Source organism: Dreissena polymorpha, chromosome 4, assembly GCF_020536995.1.
Source record: "Dreissena polymorpha isolate Duluth1 chromosome 4, UMN_Dpol_1.0, whole genome shotgun sequence".
NCBI classification, from domain to species: Eukaryota; Metazoa; Mollusca; class Bivalvia; order Myida; family Dreissenidae; genus Dreissena; species Dreissena polymorpha.
In genome coordinates this window covers 6,238,615-6,265,042 of record NC_068358.1, presented here as the reverse complement: position 1 = coordinate 6,265,042, position 26,428 = coordinate 6,238,615, and the positions used below count along the sequence as shown (strand labels likewise).

Below are 26,428 nucleotides of genomic sequence, written 5' to 3'. Positions count from 1 at the left end.
GCGCGCAGACTAATCTGGGATTACTCTTAACCCACATGCATTAAGCTTGGTTTCCCAAAGCGTAGCACATAACCATTTATGCATAAAACATATCTCCCATGAAATATGGAATTCTACAACCTTTAAAAATCAGCATCACACTACAAATCTCCTTGTGGGGCTTTACTTTTTAATTGAAACTAATTTTTAATAAAGAAATGAAAGAAACACGTGTTATGTTACCATAATTGTATAACACATAATTTTAAATGCCCTTTCAATATATTGATGGAATTACAGGTGATAGATAATTACCGCAAATAGAAACCATAATAATATGTGTTTTGTGTTACAACCACGCCCTATCTCAAAGATTACGGTCACCCTTAGTGGTTAAAGGTCAAAGTTGGCCATTTAACTGCATAAGAAATCACTTTACCAAATATAATAGTGGATGTTGAAATAGCGTTGCCTGACAATCAGCGAAAATTTCTCCTCTTTAAAAACGTCTGTCCTTTGCTTGTAAATTTCTGTTTATTTACTGATATTCTTTGTGCAATTTACTCCTAAACAAAGGAATACTGGATACTTATGTGAGCTTGAAACTAACTATGCCTTCTGAGATATATATAATTCGCGCTCTCTGAAAAGGGGGTTGTGCGTACAGTGTCGTCCCATATTAACCTGTGCAGTCCACACAGTCTAATCAGGGATAACACTTGAACTGGATTTTTGCTAAGAGGAGATTTTCTTTAAACGATCAATATCATAAAAGTGGAAAGTGTCGTCCCTGATTAGCCTGTTGGACGACACTTTACGCTCATGCATTAAACCCCCTTTACACAGTGCACATTCATACATTTTATGAAATGCTTGCTATGCTCCCAAGAATCTACATATACCGAGAGGCATCAAGCGATTGGTCTGTTCGTTGGTCGATCCTTCCGTAAGTCGTTCGTTAGTACAAGATAAACCATAGGTGACATGTTTCATATTGAAAAAATACTGTTTTACAAAGCTTTTATACTTTCATGGATGTTATATTTGAACATCCGAAACAAACCCACATAACTTGACATCATATCGACCTTGACATTTACCCCCTTTTTGGACTTCAAACTTTTTGAATAGATCTAAAATATTGGTTAACTCAAAATGACACGTAAATTCTGTATTCCAAAAACCTTTGGTACTGCATGGATGCTATGTATTTACACTATCAATACACGCACATCACGCTTACATCAGAACAGAACAGAACATATTTTATTCACGTAAACTTTACAGTTTTTTGTGTTATATATATATGCATACATATAATAATTAATACAACAAGATTATACAGTGAAGTATGGGTCATTTTTTAACAAATCTATTTAACAGGATGAACTTATATACAACAATATTCATGCTTATTTGGTACAATGATTAATTTCATATGGTAATAAATATGTATTGTTGGAACGAAAATAGCTTATAATCAAATAACTAGCTGTTATTGTAATGTATTCTTTCAATAAATAGTCTTGAGTCTTGTATACAATGACCAGTGTTATAAATCCGTCAATGCTACGTTGCGAATTTTAAAAGCTTCAGATATATATTTACTTAACATAAACAATTCTGATTTGTTGTTTGTATTAAACAGTTGTATCAACTTAAACATACTAGGTCTATTTCTATAATAATGTTTTAAATAAATTGGTCTTAAATGAGCATATGCTGTACATTTAAACATCAAATGAAATTCGTCCTCGATCTCATTGGTAGAGCAGATTTGACAAATACGTAAATGTCTATCTAATTTTTCGTATCTACCAGTGTGTATTCTCAAGTTATGGGAACATATACGTAATTTCGTAAATACAACTCTGAGATCTCTCGACACAATGAGATCTAGATAAGATTCAAATCCATGTGACATGTTAAGTGTTTTATACAAAGTTAAAACTCCACTATCTGTAACATTTTCTTGCCATTGTTGCAAATATTCATCAATGAGCCTTTGCCGAAATGTACAAATAAACTGGTTAGTATTTATAGGTATGTCACTACACCAAACATAGTAAAAACCGTAACGTGTAAGAAGGTTCTTAACTTTACTAAACCAATTCGTTCTATTTAAACTAACATCGCACAAAGCATCTTTAACAACTGACTTGGTAATAATGTTATCACTATCCTTTAACTTTAACCAGTATTTTATAATACGTACATATCGGTTTATATACAATGGGTATCTACCCAGTTCACCGTATACAGCTACATTAGCTGTAGATTGTCTAACACCAAGCGTAGCTTTGCAAAATTTTAAATGCAGCCTTTCTAACTGTGATGATTTGGTAAACCCCCATACTTCACACCCATACGTAATAATAGGAGAAACAAAAGCATCAAATAACTGCAGTGCTACTCTTGGTTTACATTCGTATTTTTTCAGATTTGACAATAAATTATTCAATGCTTTTAAGCCTTTACCATATAACGTCTGAGAATTAAGATTAAAATTACCCGTGTAGTTCAATGTAACACCTAAATAGTTAAAGTCATTAACAACATCCAAGTATTCATCAGCATATATCCATTTTTCATTATGTTTTAAACCACCTCGTTTGCGAAATACTACAACTTTTGTCTTCGCAGTGTTCACTTCTAATCCCCATGTTTCACAGTAATTATGCAAATGATCTATTGACAATTGTAAATCTTCTGGGGTTTCACCAATAACAACCATATCATCTGCGAATAACAAAAGAATCAAACACATATCCTGTATAACTATACCTTTGCTATTTCTATATTGCAAATACATTTCTATATCTTCTACGAAAAGAGAAAACAAGATCGGGGAGATTATCTCCCCTTGCCTCAAGCCAACTGCTATATTAAAGTAATCAGAATAGTTTTCGCAATGTCTAGCACATGACTTAACAGATTGATACATGCTGCGTATTATACGCAACACTTTACCATCCACGTTAGCTTTATACAATTTTAACCATAGGGCATTGAGATAAATCGAATCAAAACAACGCTTCATGTCCACGAAACAGCAATACAAACGTTTATTCGAATTAACATAATTTTCAATAATTGAGTGCAGTACAAATACTGCGTCTACTGTCGATCTACCCTTTCTGAATCCAAATTGTGCATCTGAAATGGTGTTATTTTCTTCGCACCATTTTGATATACGTTGGTTTAGTACACATGTAAACAACTTAGCAAAATTACTTAATAGTGTTATACCTCTATAATTTTTTATATCAGACTTGTCGCCCTTTTTATGTAACGGAACAATAATACCCTTGGTCCATGCAATTGGGAAATTTCCCGTGTTCAAAATAAAATTGCATATTACTGTAATATGACCAGCTAAAATATCACAAGCTTCTATGAAATATTCATTTAATAATTTATCTGTACCTGGCGATTTCCTTGTTTTAACTAATTTAATAGCTTTACAAACTTCGTCATATGTGATTGGATTATCTAGCTCTCCAAATGTATTCGAAAAATCATTAAAATCGTAATTACTATTAAAATCCTCAGCTTCAATATTTGAAGCCTGGTTTATATCAGCAAACATTTGTTCAAAATGGTTCTTGAAATCTTCTAGATGTATATTACTATCGTTATTATTTGTTTTTTGTGACCGAAAATATTTCCAAAAATCTTTTGGTCTACTATGTTTCAAATTTTCAAATTCCTTACAACGTTTGAATTTAAAAGCTCTGCGTTTTTTTTAAAACAATGGTTTTATACAGACATTTTAATCTACATAGTTCAACTCTATCTATATCACTATGCGAATTATTATACACATATAGGTGATACATCATTATGACCATTGCTTTGCCCTACTTTTGGACTCATTCAGAAGGTCCAAAGTCTATGTTATTCCAAAATAATGCTTCTAACATTAACAATGTTTCCTTCACAACGTTAATACTTACATAGATGTTTTCAAGAAAACTGTCAAGACACCAACATCACATGACCTCATTTCGACCTTGACACTGATCCAATTCAAATTGGCAAAAAAAAATGCTGACAATGCATCCACCTGGGGCATCAGCAATTAATGCAGGCAGTGTTTTGTCAGAAATGAAAACATCAGTTTATAATACAACTAATTGTTTAATGATAGTTTACGTCGTTTGCATTGCTTCTGCATGATACCATGCTTAGCAAAAACAAAAAGCAATATATTAATCTGACAGTGTAATATATAAATAACTTGTTTAAGCTTTTTATGTTAAGTATTCCGAAATAAGTGTAACTGTCATTAAATGTTCCATACATCCACAATAAAGGACAGTGGTCTATACAGTTGAAAACTGGATCATTGTATGTATAGTCTACCAATTTTTGTGGTCAGTATGGTCTGAAATCTTGGTTTGTTTAATCAACCAATTGCTGTGGTCGGTATTTTCTGAAAACTGTATATGCATTGTCCATTTATGTCCTTGGTCGGTACAGTTTAAGAACAGGACTGTTTCTATATTTTTCCGATGACGGCATTAACCGAAGTTTTTGCACATTAAGGGCTAAAGTCGGCCCGATTTTGGAGCATGTTTTTGTTATGAGCTAATGTGTTTTTGCCATTCGTGATCAATAATACCCTATCGTTTCATATCTAAGAAGGTATTTAAAAGTAGAAGTTGGGAACATGCATTTGAATATTGATCCGATGTTGACTCGATGTTTTGCAATGGAAATAAGTCATATCGGCCCATCATAAGACGGACATTTGATTTTATAAATTTCACAAGTATTGTTTGTTTTATCATTTCAAAAATATTTTGAAGCGACAGAAAGATACCCCAGACTGTGACGCCCAACGCTAGTTTAGTTCGGCAGCAATGTATGGGAAGAAAGATGCAATATTCAAGTGACCAGGGCGAATCTCGCGTTTGAAACCCTAATATCTGTCTGTTCTTTCGTTTTACTTAAACTTGTGAAAATTTATTTGAACATGCATGTATTTACACTTAATGCATACGATTGCTTGTCTTGTTAGAATAGTTAAACAAATAAAAATTAAGTAACCATGCGTTAAGCTCATTTAAAGTAAAAAGCCGTCGTGGAAGCAATACAACTGATTTTGCATAGTGGATTAAAGGTATTATGAACAAATATTCAAGTCAAAAATTCAAATATTTAATTTAAGTCTCAATCACATTGCATGTTCATGCTACAATTCACATATAAAATATAACACAATGACATGCATGCAACCAGTCATAAATGACTTATTAGAGACTGTATATTTTAAAAACTTAACATTTAACATGACAGCAACATTTATAAAAACCAAGTTTACATTCTACTTAAAACCATTTTTACCATTAAACATACTAAAAGATATTCTAACTAAGACTCAGTATATACATATATACATTAATAGTATGGTTATGTCCTAGAGTATCAAAATTGTTTGCGTTCATATAAAATCTTAAAGCAGGTTTTGGCAGCAACATTTATAGTATGCGTTATTATCATTTTTAAAAGTCGCAAGTAATTTTTCATCATCTGACAAATTTTCATAACTGACACTTGGCATATTATTGGCGTCGCCCTGGAGGGCGGCGACTAGTATGTAATGCATTTTTTTTTCGCTTATGGGAGGAGAAGTCATTTTACGGATCAATGTATATATTTTTGTTTTAAGAATATCTTGCATAGTGGTGATTGTTTGTGTAGATGTGTGTAAATGAGTACTGCATTTGTGCCTATTACATTTATTACAACATTTATTGCCAATAATTCAAAGCTAATAGTGTTAATTAATAACTGATCCACAACTGATCACAGGGGAAAGATCACAGGGACTGGGCAAATACGCAAAACTTTCAGGTTTTGTATAAAAATAAATGATGTTTTGTATAAAAACAAAAACAAAACATAATCAAAATATATTTATTTTGTGGTTTTTCTAATTTGCTTATTTAGTGGAGAATTAACTATCTATAACGACCTATCGCGCAAGCAAGTTTATTGGAAGGCGTAGTGGTACGAAAACGTACAATGTAGTAGTTTATTAATAGACATATAATAACGATCGCTATACACAACTTCACTAAATAGCACTACATAAGTGAATATCAGCCGGAATAGCTCAGTTGGGAGAGCGTTAGACTGAAGTTGTTTACGCAACAGTCATCTTAAGGCCCTCGGTTCAATCCCGGGTCCCGGCACGAACGGAAAAGTTCGGCGGCTGACAATTTTCTCAGTCAGGTTAATAAATATAATAAAGCTTTATTTTATATAGACATTTTAAAATCCATTTTACTACAATTGGACATTTTTATTGAAATTAATGGATGCAACGTGGTGACAACGTTAATTAAAATTTCTTACATCACTTAAATATCTTATAAAAAATAGCACGTGTTTTTATATTAATTACACATCTATAATCCATGTATGTTTATGGTTGTCTATCAAAGGCCTATCCCTACCACATATAGAGCGCGAAGCGCGACACGTATTATTGATTATAACAATGAGTTGCGATAAAGGAAGCAGCCGCTTATCAAGGAGGAGCTGTGACCCAGCAACCCGTTTCCCTAGAGTCAAGCACTCCTCGGAATGCTTTTTTAAGAACCACATATAGAGCGCGAATCGCGACACGTATTACTTTCCAGGTGGTATGGGCCCTTTAGCATTATCCGACCATTACGTCCATTGTCATCTTCCTTAGAAGTTGAAAAATTTTGAAATCCTTGTTCGAAGTCCAAAATTTTCATCCGATTGTTCCCAAACTTTCACAGGTATATTTATCAATGAGGACCCAACCCAAACTCTATATGAGTAATATCGGACCATAAGTCCAGAATTATGTCTCTTTGAATTTAAAAATAAAAGTGAAAAACTGCTTGGTTAGGTGATTATGTCAACATTTTTCATCAGATTCTTTCCAAACTTACGGTGTCTTCATATCAATGAGCATTTTACCTCATTTAAAATGAGAAACATCGGGGAAATAAGTCCAGAATGTTTTTCTATTAAATTTGACAAAATAAACAATTTCCACTTGTTTAAAAGATTTCACAACTTTCGTCTGAATCTTTCGAAACTTGTTAAGTGTTTTAATATCAGAATTACTCGAACCCTTTTGAAATTGATGAATATCGGAACAATAAATATAAATATGTATTATGATCTTTTACTGAATTTCAAAATATTGTGAAATGCAGCTTCTTTATACAATTTACAGTTTTCATTCAATTTTTTTTCAAACTTTTACAGTGTTTCCATATCAATGAGTACTCAACCCCTATCGTAAATGAGCAACTTAAGAATAAGTTCAGAATCATCTCCCCTTGACGTTAAGAACAATATGAAATTACGCTTACAAGATAAAGCAGATTTTTAAAACCTACACAGTTCTGTTCCATAAATGAAAACTGCACACGGATACCGGTAAAAAAGGAAACCAATGTAAATAAAATGAACTATGAAATATTTGGGAGTTACAACACAAAATCATAGATAATGGTTATTTGGGGGTTATAACACAACATCATAAATAATGGTTATTTGGGGTTATAACACAAAATCATAGATAATGGTTATACCAGAATCTTTTTCTATTTTGTTTAAAATAATCGGCCAATATATTAATATTTACAGTAGAAAAAAATCGTTTCATGTAACACCATTGAGTGCCCTTTTCACTGAAATTCCCGACGCCCTTTGATGCTTTGCATCAATACTTATCTTGTTTATTACAGAAATAAGTTCTGTTCTACACTTATTGTATAATGGGCAATGGTATAGTACGTGCTTTTCATCTTCTACAACATTCTGGCAATCAAGACAGCATCTATTTTCTATTGCTAAATTCTCATATCTTCCCGTCTCAACTCGTAATGGTGCAACACCGCATCTTAATTTTGTAAAAGCTGAACGGTAATTAAAAGGTATATTGATTTTCAAATAATTCTCTGTACAAAAATCAGATTTAAAAATTCTGTAAGTTCTTAGCTTGTTTCCACCATTTCCTCTGATAGAGGTATTTCTATCTAACAATGCTTTCCATTTCAACTTTTCAACATCAAACAATTTATCTTCAATGTAGTTAATAACAGGTTTAGAGTTGCCACTAGCAAGATTCAACAATTCAATTCAATTAATATTTTGGTGACATTTTTTGAATCTAAAATGACTATTTATAACTTAAGCATTTTTTGACCACAAAAAACAATTTATTCTTTCTTGTTTTTGGCATGTTTATCACTCTAAAGTATTGTCTGAAAACTGCTGCCCATAGCCTAACATGTCAAATCGATATCGATATCGATCCATGTAGTGCATCCGATCTTGGGCCGATGTTAGCCCAGTATCATTCCGATGTACCAATTTATGTCGGCTAAGTCAATTTTTTATGTCGCGTGGAATTAAAATCAAGAAATCTGTCAGCGCAATGAAACGTTTTAAACAATTAACCATCCATTGCATCTATATGTAGGTTGTTGCAAGTATTGTGTCAGTATGATAAATATGTCAATTAAACGCAATCACGCAGTTACAAATGTCGTGTGCGGTTTATTATATTATATAAACACCTCTTTGCATTGTGTTTATTGTTTATGGGGGTAGTACAATAAACATTAGGAATCTACACTATCAGAGCATCGATCAAAATCATTAAGCTATCCCTCCGCATCCAATAAAATTTTATAAAACAAAAACGCAATCACAACCAGACTAAAATATGAACATGGTTAACATCTTCATGTCTGTCTTAATATTAATAATCATATTCTTAATTATATGCATTTGTATAACACGGCATTCATATAGCCTCTCCCTAAATTGATCGATTGTAGTTTGTCTTTTTGCAAATAAGATAAACACAAAAATCATAGCATTAAGGATTGTTCTATTGTTTCTTTTAATGCCCGCCGAGTTATAGACGCACGGACGTATAACTCTGATAACATCAAATAGAACATAATATCTCATCAAAACATATCCCGTTCACTCAATCAAACACATCAAACCTTTAATACTGTATGTCAAATTCGAAAACAAAAGTGATGATTTAATTGTCTCCCAATGGCAATGTTTTTTTTAGAGTTTTCCGTAGGTCAAACAACGCGGACGACACTTAACGCACATTCATTAAACCCCATTTTCACAGAGGACGGCCCATATATCACGACTAAATTCTACAGTGTATATACTCAATTTATTTGCATTAAATACACATTTTGCGATATTAATTGATGTGAGCATGTGCCAATAACACGCTATTAAATGTTGTGTGCCTTATTTGTTGGTGTTTAACGTTTGATTATGGTTATGCAATCCGTCCTCTTTAACCCAAAATCATGTATCCGCGCCTGATATACTAGACATGAAGTACCTAAACTCTGGAAGCATCAATCAATCTAAACAGTCTATCAAAAATATTCCCGTTTAATCAAACAAACGTATCAAACCTTAAATATGTCAAATTTGAAAACAAAAGTGACTTGATTTCTTGAATTGTGTCACAATACTAATGTTTTCCAGTGTTTTCCGTATGTCTCACAACACAGATCACTTTTCCGTAACTTGACATCTTCTAAGATTCAACTAAACGAGCAATTAACAGATCTGTCACAGCCGAGGACGTGCGAAAAACACCCACCGTAGAGGGAACAGCACCATATATTGCCTTACGCGTCTGGTTCGAGCATCACTACTGAGAAAACGTTTAGCATGGAGGCATGACAAGAGAATATAAATATATAAATAATATTTAAAATTACATTAAACACATCTTTAAAAAACGCGTAAAGTGACGGTTTGCGATTTGAAATTACAATTGTCAGAAGAGGGGAAGGGTGTAATAATTTTGAAGCAAAGTTGTTACTCGTTGTGTGCTAAAACTCGGTTCTGAATTTCAAACGGCTTTCGTTAAAGCAGAAATAAGTAATTAAAGATGAACATATTCAAAATCGAGTACCTCATGAAGGACATGACGGCCGAGATGATATATAATCGCTTCAACGACAGTGGCGTCTCCGATAACTGCTACAATAGTACCAATGCGTCGCCCGGATGTGTCCACCGACAGACACCGTCGCCGGTCGACAGTGGTCTAGAGTCAGACGATTCCCCCGGAAGAGCCAATCAAGGCATCGGACGAATGGACGACGTACGTTTTTTATAGGCTGCAATAAAATATCACTATTTTAGTTGAATAAATGACATACTATGCCAGCTTATAATAAACACCGTTAAGTAATGATATGAAAAACACGAAAGCATTATTATATGTTAGCGCGTTTTCTATGTTAATATGTTTATAAATGTATATGTTATAATTTCAGGATTTTACCGAGCACGACAATTCTAAATCCGGCGACGGTGTCGGAGCCGACGGGAAGCCGACGCACTCCTACATCGCGCTCATTTCCATGGCGATCCTGAGCGTCCCGGAGCGCAAGATGCTCCTCTGCGACATCTACCAGTACATCATGGACACGTTCGAGTACTACAACAACGAGGAGAAGCCCTGGAGGAACAGCATCCGCCACAACCTGTCCCTTAACGAGTGCTTCATCAAAGCAGGCCGATCAGATAATGGTACACGGAATTCTTTGTTGTTTATTTGGTGTTCCTTTTTTATAACAAATGTTGAACTGTTAGCGGTGTTAATTAATAGTTTTAAATAGCGGATAAAATAATAATTGTCATAAAATGGAATATAATCGAGTTGATAGTATATATTGAAACGTGTGATAAAGTAATTGTTTGCTCGTATATTCAACATAACAGTTAAATAGATTTCAAATCGCCCCTTGATTAAGGCTCGTCTTTTATACCTAATATTGTATTTACAAATTGTGTTTTTCTTCTGTAGGAAAGGGTAACTTCTGGACCATTCATCCCGCCTGTATCGACGATTTCGCACGCGGAGACTTCAGAAGGCGCCAGGCAAGGCGTCGAGCAAAGAAGTGCATGAAGATCGTATCTGGTCATCAGATGGGACGCTCGGCTTACAACATTAACGTCGGCTACGTTCCAATGACGTCATCGCGCATTGCCTACCACCCTTACAGCAACGCGGCGTCAATGTACTACAAGCATCAGTCGACCGCGTTAAGCCCGGTCAGCCAAGCGCATTCTTCGATTGCGTCACTTACGCCACCGTTGACGTCACATAGTAATCATAGTACGGGTACTGATCAGACCGCGTTCAGCCCGGTTTACCAAGGACATTCTTCGATGACGTCACAAATAACGTCACATAGCAATCCTTTTTCTCGTTCTCATCAGTCCGCGTATTACCCGGAGTACTCGTACATGTCAAACCCGTCGGCGTCGGCTGCCTCGAAAATGTTTCTGGTGGATCGGACGGGAGCGACGGTTTATGCCATGCAGGGTAACGAGTTATAGGCTGCTCTGGCCTCCTCGTTGCATGTCGAGACCACGCAAATAGGTTCCCCTCAAACGAAAAGAGTGTCATTCTTGCAAAAGTGCTGAGACTGCGGCCAGCGGTAAATTCCGCCAATGAACAAAATGTCACGATGGGCAATTCGTTAGTTTTAGGCAGAGAAGAATACGACAACTGACACAAAGACGCGTTTTCGTGGTGAGAGATCGAAAGTGTGCATGGCTATGTGTACATTCAGGGTTTGAGCATGGACTCGTAGCTACAAGGACGATGGGCTCAGTTATGTTGGGGTGATAATATCATATATTGTGCAGACTTTGTTTATTACATGTATGTGCTAACATATATATAAATTGTACTAAAATAATGTGTATGCGTAAAAGTGACCAGTCATATATTAAAATACATATGGATATATGAGTGATTACTTTTACTCACGCAAATTATTTTTTTTAGTATTTACATCTCGTAAAATTATGTAAAGTAGAGATGAATAATAGGGAAGAATTATACATTTTTAATCGTTAGTGAAATGGGTATAATAAATGTATATTTCTGTTAGAAATACAGGTACATTTTTGTTATGCAATATTTGTTTTTTGCAATTAAATACAGAGACAAATATAAAAAGGTTTTGTTTTATTTAAATGGATAAGTATTACTGCAGTTAAAAGTCACCGGTCCAAGAAACACTTAACCCAGCAAAACATTTGCATTGATGGTAGCATTTGGGTGGAATTTGGTTGGGGTTATGGGTTTTGGGTTGGTGGGTGTAATTGTTAGTAGATGTACGAGTTAGTGTGTGAGTATATGTGTGAGCGAGGGAGTGATTATGCATTATCTTATATTGGCGATCAATTGATGAAGGCCAATTTATTAAGCAAAGATTTAATTCAGAGAGCTCATAGCAAATCTTCGGATGCTTGTAAAATAACTCGACCATCAAAAAGTAGTTATTAAGACCACAAGACTCAAATATCAATTGAATACTCAACAGTAAGCTGATTGTAACCCGAAGTTATACAAACATCGAAAAAAATAGAGTAGGTAGGTAAGCTTGCCTGTCTTCGCTGTTTAACCGATTCTGATATTTAATATGAATATCAAATGAAGTGCATAAATCATCCAAATCTATTTTAAAATCTTTCCTTAGTTATTTTAAGTTTATTTATTGAATACGTTCGAATGTAGCATAACCGATAGCAATTTCAAAATCTGAACAGTTATATTCATTTTTTGAATACAGCAAGCAATCTAACTGGAATACAAAAACAAAATATATTTGCTTTACTGTGTGTAAAGGGAGTTAAATACATCTGCGTAAAGTGGCGTCCAAAATTAGCCTGCAGTCCACACAGGCTTATCAGGGACGACACTTTCCGACTTAACTGTTGTTTTTTTTTTGCTAGAAAGATACTTTCTTTAAACGAAAAATATCATAAAAGCAGAAAGTGTGTTCGGACTTCATAGGCTAACATGGGACGACAATTCACGCACATGCATTAAACTTCCTTTTCACAGAGCGCGGCTCATACATGTATATATTTGCGTCGGCACAAAGATAGAACGGGTTAAAGGAAGCACTTTATTACGAAATTGTTGTATTCCATTATAGCGGAAAGTCAGAACAATTGTGCGATCAAGCCGCCTTGCTTTTTTCCATCAGATATATTTAAACAATAAAATTCGAATTCATACGTCTTCATTTATTTATTTAGATTTATATACTTTACTTGTTTTTGATAAAATGAACACTTTAAAGAGTTGAAACGCAATAAAATAATAGCAATAATTTAATTGTATAGATTCTAGCTTAAATTGGCGTTTTATATATTACATATAGGGTAGCGAACAAAATTTCTGTTTTATACATAAGCGAAATTTACTCCGAAATTATAAAGATCGTGATGATTATTGGCGGTTAGTTGGAGGCTGTCGAGCAGCATGTTAAAGGATCAATATAAAAGTTATTATTTAATACAAGCCAAATGTGGCATTATTCAAAAATTCTGCTTACGATTATTTTTTAAAAGTTAAATTTTATGTTCGTTCAATATTGCAAAAGTATATATTTTAAATAATTAATGACAAATTGATTATTACGATCGAAATATTTTTTTGTTCAACATTCAATGATAACAATTTCATCCCCGATCTTTGTATTTTTTTTCCATACATGATGTTGTCGGTAATTTAATTTTATACCTGCTGTATGTTCCCAAAAATACAAGTTGTATCAATCGGTAAAATACAACTGCACAGAAATAATTCCCGTATTATGCTACGCGCTAGTTTTCCAATACGTATTACCATACTAGCCGGACTTCTTTTAATGACGTCACTTTGAATGCAGAAAATTATAAGAGCTTTCTTGGTTAATTATGAACGCTTAAACTTATTTTTTTAACTTCAATGATTCAGATTTGTATATAATAAAAGGAATATTACGCAAGTAATTTTTCCAATTCTTTACAAATCATGATTTTCTTTCTTTTTACTTGCGCACTTTTTTGTTTTCTTATGACAAATGTACTTTTTTTCTTATGACAAATGTACTTTTGACCATGTTACATAGAGCTTTACAAAATCACGCTATTGTCACGAACATGTAATGTAAATAACAAAACAAGGAAAGACCACGTATAATGTTGTTTGAACTTTAGGTCTTACCATTTTTTCAAAATAGTTGTATTTCTGTGTATATTTTGTACTTTTGTGATTATTTTGGAAATAAAATATGTTCAAACTAAAATAAAACGCAAGTAAATTGTTGCACGTGTTTGTATCAGTCTCATGGCTTGCGCTATCTCGCATCCGCCTCTCGTGAGAAACGTCATCACACGGACTTTTCAGTGTATTCCTCGATATTTCAACTCATACGACTCGACAGTGGAAACAGTGTTACATTAACATGCCTGTGCAATGTACCTCAGTTTGCAGTGCCGGGTAAGCATAGTGGAGGCACTAGCTCCTTTAAAATTACTTCAGGAGGTCAATGATCGCGTCTAATTGAAGCTATTTTATATATCAACAACACTTCAAGCAGACATACTCGGACGTTAACGTGTTAGCCTCATACATTGTATTTTATTGATAGATAACAGCTTACCGATCCTATGTTGGGTTCTAGACTTTTCATGACTCTGGAAGACAACAGCTTTCGTGCAAAAAAAGTCAAAACACAGGCGATGTATTCACTAGCTTATAAACATTAAACCGGTTTAAGGATCACTATTCAGCCAAACTGGTTCGATAACGAGAAACATGTTGTTCATAAGATTAATGAAAATGTGAATCGACCGATTATTTGTTAGTGAAATTATCACTTTCAAGAAATGTGTCGATTCACATTTTCGGTATTTGCTTAAAATGTCAAAAGTGGTTATCACAACACGCGAGTGAACGTAAGCAGTCGGCCATGTAACTGAAATCCAAATAAAGATTTTTTCAACAAGAATTTGAGAACAATATTGGAATTTACCGTTATCGCATGGTGTTTAATGGCGGAAGGATGCGTGCTAAGCTCGAAACCAGTCATCATCCGCGCGGATGTTGCAAAAATTGACGTAAAGCAGGAAGGACCGGAAATGTTTGTTCTTAAAAAGATGATTTACACTGTTAACATATGACATGCTTCAACGTTTGTTCATAAATGAAATCGAAATATATGTGTTTGCCTACTATACAGCTCATTTGTATGACATAAATCAACCGAAATCGTAAAACGCACCCCATTTGTCGTTATGTTCCATTATGCTAATTGATAGATCAATATTTGTTTTAAGGTATTTCCCAGTGCCAGATGACGGTGCGCTGTCCAAGAATTTACAGTATATCAACTTGATTATTCAAACGTTTGCTACCAATTCAATATATAACCATCATTAATCTTCTTGATTCTATATTGCACTTTTTTGATCTACTGTACATTCATTAATTCGTTCGTTCGTTCGTTCACTCGTTCCTTCGTTTGTTCGTTCGTTCGCTATTTCGTTCGTTCATTAATTCGTTCGTTCATCCATTAGTCCGTTTATCCGTTCATTAATTCAAATAAAAAAATGCTTCTATATGTGTTTGTTTGTATTTTTGTGCATGAAATACACTACATAACAAAAAGTATATGTATTAAAAAAAATATATATACATATTTTACATACGATTATGCGAATGAAACGTTTGACATGTGCAAGGCAATATATTTACAATTTCACTAAAATCACAATTATTCGCCACACATTATTCATTAGACACCCATCATAAATAAAATATATATATATCAGTAAAACAACTCGCACATTTTGTATTTATACAAATTCATAGCACATAAATCTGCATACATGTATATCGTTCCAGCATAGTGGTGTCCACACTACTTGTATAAGCGACGAAATGTCCGTGCTCACACACAGTTCATCAAACTGTGCACTGTTTACTAACTGGGTACACTTTCATAAACGCTCCACCGGAACTCTGCATCTTGTAGGAGCGTGTCGGAAAATCCCATCATGAGTGACAAATAAATTGTTCATTAATGGACGTACCCAAAAGTCTACAAGTCAAAAACTCAGCACGAATAACGCTCTTAACTGTTACAAGAGGCGTTTTCACATATTTCAGTAATGTAACGAGGACGCCAGGGCAGCCTGTTGTGCGTATGCCTGCATCGTGTAGGCGGCCACTCCCGTATGATCCGATAGGAACCGCTGCGCTGCAGCCGACATCGCCGGGCTGGACATGTATGAGTATTCCGGCCAGTACGCGGACTGGTCTGTTATATGATTGCTATGTGACGTCAACGGCGGCGATCGTGACGTAATCGAAGAATGCGCTGGGCTGACCGGGCTAAACGCTGTCGACTGCTGCTTGTAGTACATGGATGCGGCGTTGCTGTATGGGTGGTAGGCGATGTGTGATGACGTCATTGGAACGTAGCCGACGTTTAGGCTGCATGCAGAGCGATCCATCTGATGACCGGAAACCATCTTCGTGCACTTCTTTGCTCGACGCCTAGCTTGGCGTCTTCTGAAGTCTCCACGTGCGAAATCGTCGATACAGGCGGGATGAATGGTCCAGAAGTTACCCTTTCCTACAGAAAAAGCAAAATTCGTTAATCAAATATCAATTAAAAATGACTACGTCTTAATCAAAGGCAATATGGAAATGAGTTAACTGTTATTGTGCATATCTTTATTACAAGATTTAACGCTTTTTGTAACGGTTAATTGTATTACAATATCCAATATATGTTACTTTCAATGCAATTCATTTTATGAAAATCCACCGATAAACTATTAATTAACACCGCACACAGTTCAACATTTGTTATAAAATATGGGAAAAAAAACAACAACAAAGAATTCCGCGTACCATTATCTGAGCGGCCTGCCTTGATGAAGCACTCGTTCAGAGATAGGTTGTGGCGGATGCTGTTTCTCCAGGGCTTCTCCTCGTTGTTGTAGTACTCGAACGTGTCCATGATGTACTGGTAGATGTCGCAGAGGAGCATCTTGCGCTCCGGAACGCTCAGGATCGCCATGGAAATGAGCGCGATGTATGAGTGCGTCGGCTTCCCGTCGGCTCCGACACCGTCGCCGCCTTCGTGCGACAACGAGGTGCTGGCTTTGAGATTGTCAAGCTCGGCAAGAACCTGCAATTATAACACGAAAATTAAAGAACATCGTTCAGTTGTTTGGTACTCTAATATAAATATTAAATTGTATAAGTAAATCATATTTTATAGATTTATTTATTAAAATTCTATTGTTTCTTTTTTTTATTACTTTTTATCATGTTATTATTTTATTTATTTAATGCAATAACTGTAATACTTACGCCATCGATCAGACTTCTCTCTTTGGTCGCTCTTCCCGGGGAATTATCCGATTCCAGACCACTGTCGATCGGCGACGGCGTCTGTCGGTTGACACTTCCGGGCGACACGTTGGAACTGTGGTAGCCGTTATCGGAGACGCCTTTGTCGCTCATGTAGATTGTATCGGCACATCCGGTCGCCATTTCCTTCTTCAGATACTTGATAGCGAACGAGGTCATCTTTATTTTCAGCTTTACTTTTACAAATTACCTTTTTAAAACACTGATCCTAATGTTTTATTCTTAAGGAGACACAAAGCTCTGTTTCTAAATAATAATTATATATCTCCGTCGGTGACAATGTTCTTATTCCAGTGACGTTTAGTTCATTATAGTCTCAAAACACAATCTATTCCTTTACCCGATATCCTTTTTTCATGTGTTTAGAATATTGATATAATTATGTATATATTGAAATATGTACACATATATTTTTTATTATAGGATCTCTTTCTATGTTAACTGAAACAACTTTCTCACATTATTGATGCTCGAACCAGCCGCGGAAAGGTTTATATGGTGCGAGGCATCTCCCGGCGCTGTTCGCTCTATGGCGGGTGTTGTTCACGGGTCTACGGCTCTGACAGATCTGTTAATTGCTCAAGGGTTAAATCTTAGAAGATGTCAAGTTGCGTACAAGAGATCTGCGTTGTGAGACATACGGAAAACACTGGAAAAAACACTGTCATTGGGATACAATACATGAAATCACGTCACTTTTGTTTTCGAATTTGACATATTTAAAGTTTGATTTGTTTGTTTGATCGAACGGAAATATGTTTTGATGGGATATTACGTTGTCATTGATTCGATCAGAATTTGACGACCTTATGTCTAGTATACTGCGGATTCAACAGAAAACATAGACCAATCCTTCCAGCTATGATTTGTATGTATCGTATTTGCAAAAAAATCATCAAACTATAATTTTCTTAAAAGTATTTAAAGAAAGGCAACATCAATGCAGTTTAATGAAAAAAGCAGGATTAAGAATACACATGTTTTGCATTATAGTTTTTGGTTTGGTGTTTTGGAAGTTTGTTAAATCGAAAGAAATATGTGTGTTTACTTACCATTAAAGTCACACACCTTATTTGGCATAGCAAATTTAAGTATAAATAAGAAACATATTTTGCCTATGCCAATTAGAATAAATCTGGTGGTTACAAGGTATAAATCAGTCTTTTTTTGCGCTTTAAAACTTAAAAATAATCGCGTTTGTCGAAATGGACGTATACGTCTAGAAATCCTACTTGCGGTTTTAAAAGCGCTTCCGTTTGAAAAATAATTAATTACATGCTACCTAGGCTATAGATTTATTTTTATCTATGCCAAGTAGAATATATCTGGTAGTTACAAGGTAGAAATCCGTCTTTTTTGCGCTTTAAAACTTTAAAATAATCGCGTTTGTCGAAATGAATGGACGTATACGTCCAGAAATCATACTTTCGGTTTTTGAAGCGGTACCGTTTGAGAAATAATAAATGACTTGCTAACTAGGCTATACATTTAATGACAATTTTTCACATTTTCAAATTGCATCTATATGAATTGATTAACATGTATTTCATTTCAAAGTCCGAGGCAAGGTGTGTGGCTTTAAACCAGACCAGAGGGAAAGGGAGGGGGCGGAAGGTTAGATCCACATGATAATGATATTGCAAAATCACCAGTGAAAAAATGTATTTACGCTTGAACGGCTATCAATAAATGTGTTCACCCCTATAGTGTTATTGAAGAATCTGAGGCACTTGGTGTTTAAAATGGCAATTTTATTTCGAAATCTGGCGTGTAATATTTTCTTTACGAAACGAAGTCTTAATTTCTTTTTCATTGTAAGAAAGCAGCGCAATTCATTTAAAAAAACATTAAGCTAAAATTTTGCATTTTTATTGACATTATGCATTTTGTGTGCATGCATGGTCATCGGTAAACAAGATTCCAATATTGCGTATTCATAGTAGGCTCGATACATTTTGACATATTGGATATTAGATTCATTACAATGCAAACTGTGAAAGCTTGTTCTCAGCCATTACCGAAGATGTCACTACCCAATTTTCGGACATCATTGTTCGTCCACAACGCGTTCTCGCCACTGCAAACAAATTATGATACGCCATAACAGAGAATAGCTTAACAATGGAACGCATTGAAGCCAATCAGTTGTTTGGCGCGGTTTTTATTAAAGTCTTTCATCCCTTAACGACACGGTACAAACAAGTAATAAAGAATTGTATTGCTTTGGAATACCCTTTTGTACGATAATATGAATAAGTACAAAACGGAACGGTACAATATTTAATGGCACCCAGCTATACATGATACGGCAAAGAGAGCATATTAAGAATGCATTATTCAATGGCTTATGCTATATTCAAACTTTAATTAAAAGAATACGTTTGCGTTTTAAAATGTTAAATTGAACAAGGTATACCTAGAGAAGAAATATTATTATAATTATTAGGTATACGTACAACATACCTACGTTATTTTTATTGTATTATTTGATTACATCTGTATACATTCGTGTAAAATTAACTTCCGTTTTATACATTACTACTGTTGTAAAACTCCATTCCATTGTAATATAAATGTTTATTCCTTCGTTAATCATCGACTAGTTCATCAGCTGCGAAACATTTAGAGAAATCCACTTAGCAGTTGTAGCGTGTGAGTTTTTAAAATTTATGCAGTATAATTATTATAATATATTCAAAAATGGAAAAATACGAATGGGAAATAATTTTGCCAAAAGTAGTTGCAGCCATATTTTGTGAAGTTAAGCCCCCAAGCGAAATCAGCCAAGCAGTATGTATGTACACACTATTTCGGTAACCTAACATTTTATATTGGAACAGACGAAGGTACGTATGTAAAGAAAAACACACATGTTTGAATTTTATTGAGATGTAATACTGTATAATCTTGGCATTTATGTTTTGTTAAATTTGTTAAAGTTTGAGTTTCTCTTCGTGTATGTGGCTAAGTCTGATTTTTAACGAAATTTATGTTTTAACTTACATAACCCGCCGCAAACCATATATGAGTTTTACGTCTTGTGCAAAAACACGTTACATTTGTGCGTAGAGTGAGATTCGAACATACAGGCTAAGGGATATTGGCTTATCCGTCAATTTGGATGGATCTGATATAAAGCTCAATCGCGATATCGCTATCTCGAACAAAAGCTCGCCTATCTTTTTCAACCCCGGTGTTTTCGTTTATGAATTTCGTGGGTTTACAACTATTGGCGCAGAGTGACCCAATGCCCGGGCACCTACTTGACCTGTATCTCATGGACAGGACTCCCGCCAGGCGACACGTCGGCCATAGCAGATGACTTTCAATTTACAACGCGAGATTAACAAAGTCCGTCGATCAAGGTTGAATACGGACAGATTCACATTAATTTTTACTATTTAGTTTGGAGAATATTTTTTTTATAGTTTTAAAAAACGATATGACTTGTCCACTCAAAACACTTCACTGGAACGTATGCATTATACATGTATTAAGCTATTTAAAAAATTACTTATTGTAGCTATGCAGTGACTGTGCCATTCATATAAAAAAAAACATACACTTTTAACATCTTAATCTGTTTGACAACACATGCTAGTCGGGCAATATAAATGTTTACTTGTAAGTGCGATATCGTTCTTTCAAACTGCTTTTCGCGGATACTTCCTGTGGCGATATCCACTTGTCCCTCGCGATATCCACTGCAATCGTAGGTGAAATTATTTTCGATCTGAACGATTTTTGGTTGGTTACCATTTCTCAATACATGTAAATCATTCCAGATTACTATAAAACTTCTCATTTTATTCATGGTTAACAGCTAAATAATTAATGAAAAATAAAAAATAACAAATGGTGTCATGGTTGCCAGTCAACTCGTACCTAAGTCAACACGTACCTTAGTCAACTCGTACCCGATTTAGTTAACGCGTACTTTAGTAATTTTTTCGATTGGTCAACTCGTACCTTTTTAATTTTGTATTCTTTATGAAAAAAAACTGCGATAGGTGTTTGCATACATTAGATGTTTTTATGTTTGTTGCAGGTACAAGTTGACCAAATAAAGTTATATTTTGGCATAGACTAACATAACTGATTGTCTTTAGGATTAAGTAAGATGGCATTAACTAAAATGAAAACAAAAACCGACAGTAACGTTATGATTAATTTTATAATGAAATTAAAGTAAAGCATTAAACACAACATACATACAAAATACTTATATATGCTCACGTTTTGCATCGAATTATGGTTCGTCCGAAACTTGGGTAGTCCATGAATTAATCAATTAATCAACACCTAAACAACTTCTTAACACCTACGTGACACGGGTCGTTAATATCGTAATTTACCTAATCTGCATCTTTGAATCTATACAAATTAACCAATCAATTTAAAAAGATTAGGATTATTGAGTAAAAACAAACGGGTGTAATGAGTATTTAGATTTTTTAATAAGATTTTATTGGACACATATATGACACATTTTTATCTAACAACATAAACTTGTTCACACAGTTCAACAAACAAATTGTTCCATTACTCAAGAATACTTCAGATTATTGAGTAAAAACAAACGGGTTTAATGAGTATTTAGATGTTTTAATAAGATTTTTATTGGACACATATATTAAACATTTTTATCTAAAAACATATATATGTTTACACAGTTAAACAAACAAATTGTTCCATTACTCGAGAATACTGGAGATTATTGAGTAAAAACAAAAAGGATTTAATGAGTATTTAGATGTTTTAATAAGATTTTATTGCACACATATATTACAGATTTTTAGCATACAACATGAACTTGTTCACGCAGTTCAACAGCTGGCTTATACTTTGTCTACATGCGCATGGCTCAACATTAACATTACCTAGCAAGTAAAAGTTGGGTCCGGGCAAGTTATTTTATAATCTAGTTGTCCACTCAGACAAGTGCAAAAAAGAACAAAGAGCATTAAATTTAGACTTTAATTAGACTATAATTGCTGTAATCATACTGTTAAATGAGCAAAAATAAAAAAATGTTTTGTGGTGTATCATTTTGATCTTCATTAAAAAAAATATGAGGTTTACAGTTAATATGATATTTCATGTTCGGACAAGTGACTTTAGGTTCAGGGTAAGTAGATTTTCTAAGTACTTGCCCGGCAGGGCAAGTTGGTTTGTAGGTTTAAGTTGAGCCCTGATGCGGTGTTTTCAATCAAACATGTCATCAAAGAAAATGCCGACAACTACCGCGAGTGTCATTTTAGATGCACGACACACAATTTGTTTTACAACTTGCCGACGTCCGGTTGCACTAAAAGTGTCATTAGTCAAACAATTTATCAAACAAAACGCCGATAACTACGGCACGTGTCAGTTACAGGCACAACAAACACGTCGTTTATACACCTGTGAAAAATAATGAACTTGTCTACTTATAAAAAAAATCTCAAAAAAGCAAGAACAAATTATGACCTAGATCTCTATTTTCATATCAAAAACATATGAAAAACATATTTCCCGTCTTTTATTGATATAAATAATTTTAAGGAGGGTACATGTTGACCAAATCGGGTACGAGTTGACTAGTGGGGGTACGGGTTGACCAAAATCGGGTACGAGTTAACCGAATCGAGTACGAGTTGACCGAAGGTACGTGTTGACTTAGGTACGAGTTGACTAGCTTCGGGTGTCATACATTTATACAGAGCTTCATAAAAGATGTGAAGGCAAATAGTCGCTGAAATCTCAAATGAGAGAGATACAGTTCTGTACTGCTAGAACCACCAACATCATCAGCTGAGAACCGCCTATCAACAAGTGTTTCGGCCTTTTAATCACAGGACACTCTCCAGGCGGCGGGCCCGCAGTGTTGATTAGACACTACGTGTTGGTGGAAGGCTTCAAGCTCCTCTCCTCTCTCTTCATCCACAACCAACTGGATGCCCTTTCTGCTGCTAGGCTCAGTTTGCCCACTGCTCTCTTCATGTTTGCTCCTTTGATGCCTAAGGCACTGAAAATTCTCCATAGCGACTGTGCTGGGAATCCTCTAGTGCCGATTTCCACAGGGTAGAGCCACACTCGCCATCCCTTCTCTCTGCACTGTTCTTGCAGGAATGTATACTTGGCCTTTTTCCGTTCGAAGGCCTCTTCACAACGAGATTCCAAAAGGACTGTCAGTTCAACCATGATCAGACACTTATCTTTAGTGGACCACAACACAATGTCAGGCCTTAATGTTGTCTGGATAATGTTCGGGAACACTAGCTTTTTCTTCAGGTCAACAGACATTTCCCACTGATCAGATTCATCTAATACAGAACTGGTAGGCTGCAGTTATTTAGGCGCCTTTTGTCCTTCCTTCACGAACTGAATCATTTGGGGTTTCTGTCTGGGCCTTTTCTTGGTCCTCTCGCGTTCCAACTTGTCAGCGAGTTCCTGAAGAACACTCTCGTGTCTCCACCTGTAGCGTCCTTGGGTGAGGGCTGTGGTACACGATGACAGAATATGTTCCATGGTTCCTGTCTTTTCACACAATTGGCACTTGGGGTGGTCCTGTAGACCCCATCTGTGCAGGTTTGAGAGTGACGGTAGCAGGTCATAGACTGATCTGAGCAGGAACGCTATCCTCAGAGGTTCGTAGCTCCAAATATCAGCCCAGGTCAGATTTTTTTCTGTCGTTGTCCACTTCATCCACGCACCTTGGGCACCCATAGCCACAGTTTTCGCTCTTCTGCCTTCTTCTTGTGCTGCTCTGACTTCATCTTGCACCATTCTCCTCCTTGCCATGTTTCCAACAGAACTCCATAATGTTATCTTGAAGCTGCCTAGCCCCTGTCTGCCTACAGCTGTGATGCCGACAATGTCTTTTTGCTGGAGTCTTTTCTCGGCCTGTTCGACTGCTTGGCTTGCTGACCACTTTCTCCCTGTCCTAGTTTCAATCCCAGCATTTCGGATTGAACTGTCCTGCGATTGCTTGAGCGTCACTACCAGTCGTGTCTTTGCAACTTTGAACTCCTCCACTAGTGATGATAGCGGGAGTTGTAGCTTGTTGGGTCGCCCATACAATCCGATGCTGGTTAAGCTTGGTGGTACTCCCAGCCATCGGCGCAGGTGTCTGCTGATCGTTCTCTCCAAGCATTCGACAGAGGATGTAGGTATTTCATATAGCATAAGGGGCCACATCAGTCTGGGGAGAAGTGCATTCTGGAAGAGCCATGCCTTGAACTTTCCTGGTAAAGCGGATTTGTCGATTTGTTTCAGCCCTTCCTGGAGCTGTGATCTGATGCGCACTACGTTTGCTTTGTCACTAAGGCTCGAATCAAACCACTTGCCCAGGCACTTTATGGGACTGTCCATAATTGATGGTATGTCTTCGCCTTAGACTTGTAGGGTAAACCGTTTTGTGACTGATCCGCGCTTGATTACCAGACTTCTGGACTTCTTGGGTTCGAAATTCATTCTAGCCCAGGTGGCTGCCTCCTCCAATGCCTTCAGTACCCATCTTGCTTGTATGTGTGTCTGTGTTGTAACTGTCAGATCGTCCATGAAGCCTCTGTTTGTTGGCAGGTGTAACCCTGTAGATGTCTTTGGCCCGCGGGTTTCTTTGTTTGCAGGGTTGATTATGAGGTTCATGCCCATCACAAACAGGACAACTAGTGAAGAGCATTTTCGTGTCCGGCCTAGAAGTTTGTTGTGCTTGATGGGATTTCAAAATAAATTTGCACATATGATCTTGATATCAAGATGAAAAGTAGCATGCTACAACCATGTCGCTCGCTTCAAGTTCAACTTAACATGGAGTTGGTACATTTTCTACGTTACATATATCTGTGTCGGGTATAATGGAATTAAAAAATATATTGACATACATAAGCAAAATATCTGGATGCTGTGTCGAGGAAGTTAAGGTTCGAGTCACATTTTACTCTGAAAGTTTATGCACAAGCTATAAATAATAGGAGATGTGTGTTTGACAGTCAGTTCTACATCTGTATACATCATTGGCAAACCTTTACGTCGTTTCAAGACGACTTGCTGTATGCACCTACTCTGGTATATCCTTAAATGTCAATGCCACATATGTTAAATAGGCCTTATATGTAGCGACAGTTACACAGGACTGGCACATACACGCTTAACTAACTATTCATATAATGTGTGGCACAAACCGACGTGTGCCTCTGTCCGATAACATATATTGGTATCACCCGTGTCCTTGAAGGCTTCAGTTTTAGTTTCAAATGGTAATGACCATATCTTTTCACCATTATATTTTGTAAATTAGCGCACTGGCGGTAAAATGTGATATTTAAGACTAAACGAACAAAGATTATTGAAGAGGATGTGTAAAAATTGCATTCAATACATAGAATTGCAAAAATAGTACTGAATAACAGGGAAGCAACGACCAAGGCACTTTTTCAAGATAATGGTTTGCATTAACATTCAACTTTTAAGGCAACTTACATTTCAAACGATTCACTTGTTTTTAATTTATTTAATTTATTTAGAAGATATACATATGGCAATCGTGTTAATGGTTCATTTGTTTGTTTTGGAACATCACAATCCAAAAATATCACTATGCTCACGAAAACTATATTGACCAATTTATGAATGCAAACTGGCATTTTTGAAAATGATTTATTAAGCAGAAATTACCCACAACACATAACAGGGTACATGTATACAATTAGGCTTCAACATTCCGTGCTGAAGAACCCAAATGATGAACGAATTTACTGTGCTGTCTATCACGTAGAGACTGTGAGCGAGAACTGTATATGCGCTGGTCGTGTTGTCGTGGGACTGCACAGACACTGTGTCGTGTTGTCGTATGACTGCACAGACACTGGCCGTGATGGCCTATGACTGCACAAGCACTGGTCGTGTTGTCGTATGACTGCACAGACACTGACCGTGTTGTCGTGGGACTTCACATACACTGGCCGTGTTGTCGTGGGACTGCACAGGCACTGGTCGTGTTAACGTATGACAGCACAGACACTGGTCGTGCTGTTGCAGGACTGCACAAGCACTGGTCGTGTTGTCGTAGGACTGCACAGACACTAGCCGTGTTAACGTATGACTGCACAGGCACTGGTCGTGCTGTCGTGGGACTGCACAGGCACTAGTCTTGTTGTAGTGGGACTGCACAGACACTGG

General features: G+C 35.9%; 3 protein-coding genes across 3 annotated transcripts; 1 reads left to right on the top strand and 2 right to left on the bottom strand.

The window, feature by feature from the left end:
* Window positions 1–9,916: 9,916 nt before the first annotated feature.
* LOC127877032 (forkhead box protein L1-like) lies at window positions 9,917–15,894 on the top strand. The gene is given in 5 exon segments (XM_052422616.1): window positions 9,917–10,080; window positions 10,308–10,359; window positions 10,362–10,563; window positions 10,841–11,054; window positions 15,858–15,894. Coding segments are annotated over 5 exon segments (669 nt in total).
* Window positions 15,895–15,987: 93 nt separating this feature from the next.
* On the bottom strand, window positions 15,988–17,425 carry LOC127877031 (forkhead box protein D1-like). Its single transcript, XM_052422615.1, has 3 exons — window positions 17,207–17,425; window positions 16,742–17,021; window positions 15,988–16,460 (listed from the first exon to the last, which is right to left on the bottom strand). The coding sequence occupies exons 1-3, from the start codon at window positions 17,423–17,425 to the stop codon at window positions 15,988–15,990; spliced, it is 972 nt and encodes a 323-aa protein (XP_052278575.1).
* A 6,171-nt stretch (window positions 17,426–23,596) lies between these two features.
* LOC127877030 (uncharacterized) lies at window positions 23,597–24,619 on the bottom strand. Its single transcript, XM_052422614.1, has one exon. The coding sequence runs from the start codon at window positions 24,617–24,619 to the stop codon at window positions 23,597–23,599; it is 1,023 nt and encodes a 340-aa protein (XP_052278574.1).
* Between the last annotated feature and the right edge of the window lie 1,809 nt (window positions 24,620–26,428).

What these genes read in the sequence shown, in the direction of transcription:
- LOC127877031 (XM_052422615.1), bottom strand. Translation starts at nt 17,425, where the DNA reads ATGACCTCGTTCGCTATCAAGTATCTGAAGAAGGAAATGGCGACCGGA. An exon ending in AGAGAAGTCTGATCGATGGC is followed by an intron (nt 17,022 to 17,206) that starts GTAAGTATTACA and finishes TTATAATTGCAG; the next exon opens with GTTCTTGCCGAGCTTGACAA. An exon ending in GGCAGGCCGCTCAGATAATG is followed by an intron (nt 16,461 to 16,741) that starts GTACGCGGAATT and finishes CTTTTTCTGTAG; the next exon opens with GAAAGGGTAACTTCTGGACC.
- LOC127877030 (XM_052422614.1), bottom strand. Translation starts at nt 24,619, where the DNA reads ATGGACAGTCCCATAAAGTGCCTGGGCAAGTGGTTTGATTCGAGCCTT.